Source organism: Stigmatopora nigra, chromosome 23 (assembly GCF_051989575.1).
Source record: "Stigmatopora nigra isolate UIUO_SnigA chromosome 23, RoL_Snig_1.1, whole genome shotgun sequence".
NCBI classification, from domain to species: domain Eukaryota; kingdom Metazoa; phylum Chordata; class Actinopteri; order Syngnathiformes; family Syngnathidae; genus Stigmatopora; species Stigmatopora nigra.
The window spans coordinates 3,386,780-3,399,137 of NC_135530.1; the positions used below are offsets into that span (position 1 = coordinate 3,386,780).

At 36.5% G+C, this 12,358-nt stretch overlaps 1 protein-coding gene across 6 annotated transcripts in view; it reads left to right on the plus strand.

Moving 5' to 3' along the window:
- Positions 1-12,358, plus strand: part of tbc1d22a (TBC1 domain family, member 22a) — an 86,956-nt gene that overhangs the window by 48,054 nt on the left and 26,544 nt on the right. For all 6 annotated transcript variants that reach the window (XM_077709836.1, XM_077709835.1, XM_077709837.1 and 3 more), the window contains one exon: positions 3,935-4,030. In XM_077709836.1, coding sequence (XP_077565962.1) covers positions 3,935-4,030 — 96 coding nt within the window. The remainder of the gene's footprint in view (positions 1-3,934; positions 4,031-12,358) is intronic.

Sequence of the window (12,358 nt, forward strand, 5' to 3'; positions counted from 1 at the left end):
TTTTCCAAATGAGAATATATATTACAGTGGTACCTCGACATATGAGTGGCCCGACATACGAGAGGTTTTAGATACGAGTAAAATTTCGGGGAAATGTTTATCTTGAGATACGAGACAAATTTTGATATACGAGCAGACAAAGGACGGGAGAAGAAAGGTATAGACATTTTAAACTAAATTAGAATTAAGTGTAAAGTCAGATTAAATATATTTTTGAGTGTGTCTGCTTCGTAATCCAAGTTCTATTAAATTTGTTTGTTATTTTATGAGTGCATTGCCGTGCAAAAAGTCCCTTTTCTCTACCCAAATTCTGTATTTTAGTTCTTTTAACGCATGTTAGTATACTATTGAACCATTAGTTATTTCTTTGTTATTAGATGGTGAATTAGAACATATCAAACATTTTTTCCAATCCAATATCCTGTTTTTTTGTGTTTTTACAGAAGGTTAGAACAAATTAATTTCTTTTTAGTTCATTTCAATGGGAAACATTCATTTGAGTTACGAGAAAATCGACATACAAGCTCAGTCCCGGAACGAATTAAGCTCGTATCTCAAGGTACCACTGTATTTCTGCCTTTTGTTGACCTTTTGTCACTATTGAGATGCTTGGGGATGAAACTGACATAAAAAAACAAAACAGGCACACACATACGGGAATTATGTAGTGGGAAAAACACACACAAGCACACATTCACTTTTCCTCCCCAGCAGGCGAGCGACCAGGCAGACAGACAGGGACCAAATTATCCCTGTAGCACAGAGCATGAAATTAGCAAGTAACACAGTGTGGCAGTATTAGCATGAGTGTTACAGAGATACTCTGACACCTTCAGCTTTTGAATCTTTGCCTGGACTGAGTAAACAGTACATTGTGGACTTTTTATGGGTCTGACAATTTTGAATTGGTGGAGAAAGATAAATAAATTAAAAACTGCAATTTCAATTTTTGTATTATTCATTCCAAAGTGGAGAGAAATGAAAACATGCTCAAGTGAAAGCACATGTTTCAGCTAAAATAGAGAACAACACATTTAGGGCATTTTCCAAAGCTAGTAATGCAATTTTGTACGACTATATTTATGACATTTTCTAAGCCAAATAATGCAATTTTGTACTACTACATTTATGATACTCTTGGGATAAGTAAAAATAACACTTTATAAGAATGATATCTATCAAATTATTTAATTTAATGACAAAAAACGTAGACACAATTCAACAACTCTCAGGTCAAATGCATAGCAGGCTAATTGCTGTCCATGGTGCTGAAACTTTGCATTCAACATTGATAGTTTTTGGGGATTTCTCACATCATAAAAAGGACAAGATTAGTACTCTCAAGTCAAATGCCTAGCGGGCCAGTTGCTGTCCGTGGTGCTGAAACTCTGCAGTCAAAATTGATACTTTTTTGGACATTTCTCACATCATAAAAATGACAACAATAGTACGATTAAATGTCTTTTTGTCAGCTGTTTTTTTTATAAATATTATAAAATATTAAATAAAAATGTCTCATATCTCAAGAAAAATATTTGGCCGAAATTTTACTCGTATCTCGAATTGCTCGTATGTCGGGCCACTCGTATGTCAAGGTATCACTGTATTTGCAAAGGAGTGGCTGCGTGGATTTAACGGAGTCACCTTGACTAACATGACAAAGTTTATTTTGGAGTTTTTAATGACGAGAACGTCATTGAAATGAAGCGTCGGTGGCGCTGCGATAGGACAGTAGGGAGGGATAGTTTGTCAGGGAGAGAAATTGATGTGGAACGAGACAAAGAGTGATGGATGATACAAATTCTGCTAACATTTATTACTGTCAACATTAATCTGTTGGGATATTAAGGCCTGATGTTTTGCCTTTGCATGTATTTTGGACAATAGACTTTTTGGCAAGAATTGTTTGAAGTAAAGCCCAGTTCATTTTCTTAAAAGGCTCCAACTCCACTTCACATTCTTTAAGAGTATTTAGTCATTGGTAACTTTGCGTTTTGGTATTATACATGTGGCTCACGAGCCATAGGTTCCCTACCCCTAGGCACTAGCGTGTTTTTTTTTAAAGACAGTAAAAGCAAAACTAAGTTTGATAATGCAAGAAATAAAACCATTCACCCAAGCCGTCAGATCCATACAAAAATTTTATTTCATGCATAGACAAGACGCACAGACTGATTGGGCGCATCAACCATTTTAGAGAAAAAAATTCAACTTTTAAGTGCGCCCTATTTGTGTTAAAATACAGTATGTATTAATTGCATGCCATTTCCTATTATATTAATCCAGATAGGCTATACAAGAGAATATTTGCATTCAGAAGTTAAAAAGACAATTGATTCTAATTTGAAAATGGCACATTTTCAAAGGCAATTACATAAAAAATCATTTTTAGTGAAAAAAAGTGAAATATGTTTAATTTCATTTATTTCATTTCAATTCACAGCAGTCAACTGATGACTTTACAGAACTAGAATCTATCCAATTGTCTAATTTAGCACTTTCAAATTGCAAAAAAAGTAGAATTTTTCTCATGCCTCAATGATTTTTCTTCTAATTAAATTTGCACACTTTGAGGGGGCATTGATGTTTTGAACAGCAATTAAAAAAAACCTGTTTCAGCTCCTCACAACATTTCACTCTTTGCATAATTTACCTCATGAAGACACCATTCAAAAGGAAACATAACTTCTACTGGTCAATAGGGTATTCAAAAGACAGTTTGGGATTAGGCACGGTCGAGCACACAATTGTCGGCAGAGCTTAAAGATGTTTTTGCCACGGCTCAAGATAAGACTGCATTTTACTTTTATAGTTGTGACAACTTTGCCAGGCTCCTCAACCATGAACTCGTGAAGAAAAAAATGGAAACGGCACATCTTTGCCCACCGATAAACACGCTGCTATTTGTTTGGATTCAAGCCGACAAGTTAGACCGAAACGTGCCATAACGCCAACTCGAAAAGAGTCACTCTTTAGGGCAAAAGATTTGACTCATCGCACATAGTCGTAGTAGCTTTACACACACATGTACGCAATGGCACACTTTAATTCCTTACATTTTTAAACCTCTTTGAAAAGCATGCCCGAATTAGTTCAACATATCTTTCCCATTTCCACTTTGGATACCAACCCCTAATATTTTAAAGGGGCCACATGCTTCTTTTCTAAGTGACTCTCATTCACAGAGCCGAGTAATTATCCTCCATGTGATAGGGCTCTGGAGGAAAATGAATAAGGAAGAAGGAACATCTCATCCTTTGTCTTTTTCCTACTCTAATTCCCCCTACTGCTCATCATAAAAAAAGAGGGCTGACAAATGTAATGAGGGGTTGAAATAAGAAGGAATTGTGATACTGCTTATTTCTGGATTGTGATAGGAAACGTTCATTTTATTGTATCGTATTTTCACGACTATAAGGCGCACTGTATTATAAGGCGCACTGTCTATTTTGGAGACAATTTAAGACTTTTAAGTGCGCCTTATAGTCGTGAAAATACGGTAATTGCTATTGACTTCCAGGTATGAAGTACTCACTACTTTACAGTCACCTCTAGAGCCAGCCATTGTTGATGTTTTGGATTTTTTTGTATAAAATCTTGCAGTGGGGGAGGAGCTATATGATGGAAGATGTTGTAAACTAAGATGGCATCTGCATATTTAACAGTATTGTTTCAGTTCAGGCGTTTGTGTTTTTTTAATATCTGACAGTGGTGGTTTTTCGTTTTTGGTTTTCTGTTTTTTTCCATATATAAGACGCACTGGGTTATAAGGCGCACTGTCTATTTTGGAGAAAATTTAAGACTTAAGTGCGCCTTATAGTCGTGAAAATACGGTATTCTTTTTGCTAGCTTAATGGTGATATGTGTAAATATGACATAGAAAGCTGGAGGTATTTAGTAAATTTAACAGATTTTTTTGTTTTGTTCCCTCTAGGCTGAACCTGAGGGTTTCTCCCATTTTCATCTCTACGTCTGTGCAGCCTTCCTTGTGCGGTGGAGGAAAGAAATTCTGGAGGAACGAGACTTTCAGGTAAAATATCCCCCCCCCCCTCTCACACACAGGACTGGCAAGTAATTGTAACGTTGTTCATGGTCCGCATCCTTCGCCATGGTCATTAACTGTAAGGTTCAGAAGTCACGAGGGCGTTAGTGACTGGCGCTAGACAGCTGCTAGAAGGTGACTTTGCCATCCGGCTCGCTAGGAAATATGACTCTTTAACTGCACTGGTATACTACTTCATCATACAGTACCTCGACATACGAGCAATTTGAGATATGAGGAAGATTTCGGGGAAATATTTATCTTGAGATACGAGACAAATTTTGATATACGAGCAGACAGCGGAAGCAAGATGCTGCTCATAAAAACATCATGGCCACTGTCTCTTTCGCCGCAATTCCCTCTTTGTAATGTCTGCGAGCACTGGGCGGAGCGTTGCATTTTTTTCAGTTTTTTCCTTCCCGTTAGTCATTGCTAATGGCGAGGCGATCGCTAATACGAGAGGAATATATACTACTTCTCGTTGGCAAGTGGTCGTGCGTTATCGTATTGATGTGCATCATTTTTGGGAATATTTTGAAGGGAATACAAAATCAAATAACCCTCGATAGTAATGTGTTACTTTGTTAATAGATGGCGAATTAGAACATATAAAAATGTTTTTCCAATCCAATATCCTGTTTTGGGGTATTTTTACTATATATATATTCACTATTGTGATTATTTTTCTCTGTATTCCAAGCGTAAATACAGGGCGGAACATTTACACAGCAAAATGGAGGCTTTGTGGGTTGATAAGAGCTGCGACCACAGTTCTTTAAGAACCTGCCAAGCCTACGAACTCGTGCAGAAATATCAGTGACTTAAACCACTAAAGTCAGGAAGAGAAGGAACGTTAACTTCTCAGCTCCCCCGCTGACATTAATCTGGGCCCCAAAAGATGTGCTTTATTTTTGGGCAGCTCCATTTGTGAGGGGATTGTGTCGTATTTCCTGCATATTGTTGCACTGTTGGAAGTACTGCACAATCACGTACATATCTGTACTCCATTAAGTGCAGGGGGGGGGGGGGGGTAGAGATAAAGACATTAACAAATGGAAGAAAAGCACTCATTTGCAGCAAATTGTCAAATGCCAGGATGACATTTGGCTGAATGTATTTTTTGCTAAAGGCCATGGAGCCTTTTTTTTTGTGTAAGCGGAAATTTTTCCAGGAAAATAAACAGATTTGATAGTGCTAGCAGCATGGTAGAGAACAAATACACATTTAAATTATTGCAAGGCGTAATTTAACAACCTCTACTGACCCTTAGAGGTAAAAGAACAACAACAACAAGAAAAACGAATGAAAAGCAATGGAAATGGAGTGAGGTCAGAAGAGGAGATGGACGTGGAAGCATTAGAAAGCACATCTAAAAAAGCTTCGTGTCTATATCAAAGTAGACAGGGTCAGATGTGATTTTTTATTTTCTTCCCCCTGCCGTTTAGCTAAAACCACCTTTATCAAGCTCTTTTGGTTACTTTTGAAATTGATAGCTTATTCACTAACATCACTGAGTGCTACAGAAATGAAATACAGTGGCACCTTGAGATATGAGCTTAATTCATTCCGGGACTAGGCTCGTATGTCGATTTTCTTGTAACTCAAATGAACGTTTCCCATTGAAATGAACCAAAAAACAAATTAATTACTTCCAAACCTCTTAAAAAACACCAAAAACAGGTTATTGGATTGGAAAAAAAATGTTTGATTTGTTCTAATTTGCCATCTTTTAACAAACTAACACATAAATAGTGGTTTAATATTACTAAAATGAGTCCATTGATCATAAACCAAACGCTTGGGACGTCTATCGCTGTCGGTGGTACTGCCAAGTGATCATTTCATGCTTGCCCTCACAATTCCAATGCCAGCTACGTTTAGTGTTCTGGCGTATAGTGGATTATGGATTCACTTTAATGGTTTTAATTAACAGACAAGAGGAAAATCATTTGAAATGATAATTTGCAAGCGGCTAACAAACCTTGCTCGTTCGTCGACTCGGACCAGTTAAGCCGCTAAATGAAAAAGCAGGACGGCGAATGGGGGGGATAACTCCCTGAGCAATTCAACCCTCCATGCATGCTAACTGTGCCTGTTAACAAATGAGTTAGTCATACCTTTTTATGGATTCCATATTTTTTTTAAAGTCACCTTTTTTGTGGCGTCTTTAAATGACATTGCCAGGTTAAAACGCCATGTTAATGAATTGTCCAGGATTTCGGGACTTTGTAGAGTCTCTACTTGTTGCCTGGCAACTGCTCCTACAAGGTTGTGGGTTTTTTTTTTTTAGTAACGGTGAAGCCAACAAGATACAAAGAAGAGGTTTTAATTAGCCTGCTTCTTAGGACTTAGTTGGTGGCATTTTGTTGACTTTAAAAAAGAAAAGGACTTGTAGTTTTGTTTTCTTTTTTCCTCTTGACATTTTTACTGCTTAAATAAATAGATAACACCTCATAAATTAGCTTGGTCGCTCAAAGTACCGTATTTTCACGACTATAAGGCACACTTAAAAGTCTTAAATTTTCTCTAAAATAGACAGTGCGCCTTATATATGGAAAAAAACGAAAACCAAAAAACGAAAAACCACCACTGTCGGATATTAAAAAAAAGACAAACGCCTGAACTGAAACGTTACTGTTAAATATGCAGATGCCATCTTAGTTTACAAAATCTTCCATCATATAGCTCCTCCCCCACTGCAAGATTTTATACAAAAAATCCAAAACATCAACAATGGCTGGCTCTAGAGGTGACTGTGTAGTGAGTGAGTGCTTCATACCTGGAAGTCAATAGCAATTACCATATTTTCACGACTATAAGGCACACTTAAAAGTCTTACATTTTCTCCAAAATAGACAGTGCGCCTTATAATACAGTGCGCCTTATATATGGAAAAATGTCATTCGTTGAGGGTGCGCCTTATAATGCTGTGCGCCTTATAGTCGTGAAAATACGTTAAAGTGCAGTCAATTAATGCTTTCAATTATATCCATGTAAACTGACTTGACTACCTGGGGATATAAAGATGGGTCTGATAATTGCTTGGCTAAAACTTGGCTCTTCCTTACTTTATAGGCAGCTTTCTGTTTTTCTAGTTCAACTCGAAGTGGCTGGCAGTTAATGATCGCCAATGAATTACATTTTCATTGACGTCAATGTACGAAAACGACAGAACAAGAGAGAAAGACTGCCAATTTGTAGTTAGGCAACAGGTGTCAACAGACACCCACTCTCAGTCAAAACGCACTTACCGTCAATGGCATTCTACGAGAAATACCGCCTGGTAGACAGACACTATTAGTACCAACACAGATGCACAATTCAATGACCAAATATATTTTTAAAATGAGTAGCGAATTGCCTCATTAGCTACTGGAATGACACATCTAGTTGGGCTTTTATCCACCTGCCTTTTCATGACTTGGCCCAGACATTTTCATGTCGCCACCTCTTCCCGCATGCCCGACTCCTCTTTTAGCGCCCACTGTTTGCCAGAGGGCCCATTTAGTGTAATTATACGAGCTACAGAAAGCTAATGGCCCTGACAGAGCAGTGTCTATGCCCATTACACCTCAGGATGCCACAGAACACCATTACCACTACCGCCTGCCTGGAGTGCGAGCTTGCAAGCTATAGTCACTTTGTGTATATATGTTTGGGGGGGTATTGGGTGGCAGTATGTGTATGTTAATGTAAATGTGTAAGGTGGAGTAGTTCAGAGGTGGAATGATGCACGTCAGAGAAAACGATGCACTCCTCACTGTTGTCTTGGATTTTTCATAACACATCTGCCATTTCGATGTGATTAATTTCTCTGGGGATTTGGATGCTAGCTGCTAGGCGACGCTAGGGAACGATGGCAAGGCACCTTGAAAAGCCTAAAGTCCTGCTATTCTTACTTTACTTGGTATCTTTACATGTTGGAGGCGGAACGTTTAGGTCAAATTAGTCCAAAAAAAGGCAAATTGTCAGTCGATAACGATGTCTTTGGGATATTTCGGAAGTGTTTCGGCAACGGAATTGGCAATAAAAGCAAATGTACACATTGAATAGTCAGGGTCAGTGTAGAGTTTTCTTTTTTTTCCTGTTAATTTAAATGATTTTTTCGCTAGTAGTGAATGAACAGATGTTCATTTGCCGCCATCCTTTCCAGACGTTTATCGTCATCTCTTCCAGCCAAATAGCTGAACAGTCTCATCGAAACATGGACGACTTTTAGCTAACCTTTTAACGTTGTCCAAATAAATCTTCAGAAAATTGAAGATCGGCCCTACTATCTCCACATTTACTTCCCCAACAAAATTTACATTTTCAGTCGTAAATCGTTACAAACTCATAGTTCTTTGGTGTACTACCAAGACTGAACTGTAAGTGTCAGAACTTCCCCACACTGCATTCTTATGCAAAAATCAATATTCTCTTGGCTCCCCAATATGGCCATTGTTCCATTTCATCGGTAGAGCCTACGGTTTGATCAGAGATCAGACCAAATTCTCCCCACTCGGCAAGATAAAGATATCTGATAATCGAGGCTTTGGTCACATTGATCGGAAAATGTCGGATAATGCTCTTGGCTCCATGATGTTTTTTTTTTACGTCAATGCAGTCGAAGTGAGCAGTAGTATAATAGTATCCGAAGATAGTGAAGTAAGATTAAGGCTGTAACATAAAAAATACAAAGGCAAATACAATAGATCTCCCCCCTCTTCAAGTAAGAGCCTTAATACTGACTCTATTGACAATCTGCTTTTCCCCCTTGTATCAAAAGCCATTAAGCACTTTAAGGCTTGTCAAGGGAAGGGAATGGAGAGCTAATTGCCTTTTTTTTGGAACACTGTGTACAGTCAAGGCAGATCAATGTGTTGCTGCTGAGGGGTAAATGAATATCTATTCTTAAATATCAGCAGGCAGTCAGATACACATGCATGGGATAGCTATTAAATCTATTGGCCGCCATTGACGGTGATAGATGTTATTCATTTTAATTTGTTGAGGCTGGGAGAATGGTCGCCATTTGAAGGTTTCTGCAAATGGAAGTGGTGACTTTTAGTTTGGAAGACGTTAATGGTCATTATTCAGAAAAACATAATAGTAATTCACCACCCTCCTTTCAAGGCAATACGTTTCTAACGTGAGGTGTTTTGTCGTCGCCAATGAGTAGTGAAATATTCCACAGTTCCTAAATGACGAGAAGGAAATTCTCCGATTGTTATTTCGAGCAATTGGAGGCCACTCAAGGAATGGATCATAAAAAGAGGAGACTAAGAAGGCATCGCTACAAAGTACCACATGGATAAATTTGGCATAGGTACAAAAGGAGGAGGAGCTACTACAACATTTGACGTTGTCATCCTATTGAGAATGTAAGCAATATTTTGGTCTCCTCAGTCACTTTTAATGAGTTCGTAGGTAATTGGTTAGTTGCAGTATTCCACTAATAATTTTTGTATTTTTTTGGATAAGCTAATGTTTTTTGCATCCCCTTTTTAGTCAGCCAAAATGTAGACTAACATGTGGCAAGTTAAAAATGGCGTTCATAATGTTTTCATAATTTATTTTTGATTTAACTTAATTGAGATGAGTGCGAATTTTGTTTCTTTAATGTTTGTAAATTGATAGTATTAAGCTAATGTTAATATCTTCACGTTGATATGTAACTGCTTAATACATTTTGCAGATGAACTTATGAGAAATATTTCTCTCACAAGAGAAATATACACCTGATCGAGATGATGATAGTCAGGTCTCATTAGATTTATTTTGGCTGCGCTACAATGATATGGTGAGTGTTTTTTGGACCTTTATTTCACTTTACTCTTCTATTTTTGCACAAGTTAAATGATGTTAATATTTCTGTTTAATTTAAAATAACTTTAAAATGAATTTTAAAAATCGTACAAAATATTATGTTATAGTATTCTCACTTTTGGAAAGTATTTTATAGAAAATAAATACTTTATTTTTTTGCATATAAGCCTTATTTGTCAAAAAATGATGACTGGATTAGAGCTTATATGCAAGTAAATGCTGATATGTTAAATTTTTTCGAAATACAGAAAAGATGAATAGATTAATCGCTAAACAGAATTTATTCTGACGTTTCTGAATGAAATTTATGAAAAAAAAAAACCCTATCTTGCATTAAACTTAAAAAAATAACTCACCATTGGAAAAAAATGGAGATATTTCGACATTATAAGCAAAATCTTAAACGTCTGGTAATAAAATTATAATTTCTGTCATTAAAAAGCATTAAGTTCTCATCAAGATAGACCAATTTCTTTTTTTAAAATTGAATAATTTTATATTTTGCATTTTACAAAGACAGGCTTATTAACTTCCTTATAATATTGACCCTAATAATGTGCTTTTGATTCATACAGTATCTCAAAAATACCACATGCAATGATTTTTCTTCAGATTTTCCCTTCAAAATAACACATTTGTACTACCATCAATATGGAGGTGAAAATTGGAGAATCAGAAGGCGGCTTATACACGAGCAATTGTAAAATTCCACAAATTTTAAGGGTGCAACTCATAGGCAGAGCGGCTTATTTGTGAGAAAATACGATATATAAGAATAAATAAGTAGTTCACCAAAGTAGTATGTCGGAAAATCACTAATTATCCTTCTTGCGACCTAGTGAGTTAATTGCTAGCTTGTCAGCGCAAATTAAGTTCGTAATTAGGTAAAAACAGAATTGTGTGTACATTTATACAGACGTTCTGAGCACTTACTGTGTACTTAATTATCTTCTATAGCATTTATTTTCCACGTAAACATCTTCTCGCCCAACTTGAAGTGTGAACCAAAGCACGGCTAGAAAAAGAAAAGAACGGCAACTTAATTAGTGAGTGAAAAGTTTCCATTTTTTTAATGGTTTCACTCAGAATATATATGTTTTTATTTGCAAATTCATTAGGGTTGTCGCAACCGCTCATTTTAGCACAAGCAAACAATAAGGGGATGCCTTCATTTTAATATAAAGGACAGAGAGATAATCCAAAGTGCTCATTGTAGTAAATACGCATTCGGCCCCAACAAGAAATGAGGAGCGAAATAGAACAATAATTACATTTCCAATTTGGTTTGTAGAGTGGAATCCTTTCACAGAGCGGCAGGGAGTCAAGTGAAGTGATTTGTCCTGTGATGTGAATATTAGCGCCGCCATTGGTGATGAACCCGGGTTGTCATGGTGATGATTTGGGGCTCGATAATGAAAGATCCTTACACTTAATCCATAGCTAGTACACACATACACTAACTAGTCTCTTTCCCTTTTTAGAACAATGCAAAATTATTTTTCTTCTCCCGTTTACACTTTAAATCAACGACCATTTTAGTAATACAGTGGTATCTCGAGATACGAGCTTAATTTGTTCCGGAACTGAGCTCGTATGTTGATTTTTTTCGTCACTCAAACGAACGTTTCCCATTGAAATGAACAAAAAACTAATTAATTTATTCTAACCCTCTGAGAAATGACCAAAAACAGGATATTGGATTGGAAAAAATGGTTTATTTGTTCTAATTCGCCATCTATTAACTAAGAAAAACATAAAGTAGTGGTTTCATAGTGTACTAAAATGTGTTTAATAGTAGTTTTTGCATGGCAACATGCTCGTAACATAACAAAAACAAATTTAAATGAACTTGGATTACAATGCAGACACAAAATGTTAATCGAACCTAACATTAAACTTAATTCTAATTTTATTTGACATTTTGATACCTTTCTTCTTAGGATTGGCCCTTTCAATGTTTCCCTAGCATTTCTTTTTGTTTCAAACAAAAACCCAAGAAGTAGAATTAGTGGCTCCATTTGCAAAATAGGAGAAAAGTAAACAGCAAAGAACAGGTCATATTCGGAGAATGTTTCATGTCTTTGCATGAAAAATGACTTAATTAACAGCTTTGGGGAGATAATGGTTTTACTAAAGTGTGTTTGTGTGTGTGTGTTTTTGTTTATTTGGGCCAGATTTAACGGGAGGTGTTTTAGTTTGGGATAAGAAGCCCATTAAAAGCAAAATAATTAGTTTTTTTCTGTTAGTATTATATGTATGCATTCCATCTCTCTTTACAAACAATATTATTGGAAAATATATCTGTATTAGCAGCAATAATCTCCTTGGGACTTTTATTGCTGATTACTTTACACGTTAAGCATTACAATGATGAAACATTAAGAGGCTCGTTTAGTATTTGTACTTACTTTGCTTTGGCATTTGGCTAGATATTAATTAGGCAAGAATAATTCAATGTCATAAGGGTTTCTATTCTATTTTTTTCTCTCATTTTGAATGTCAACAAAT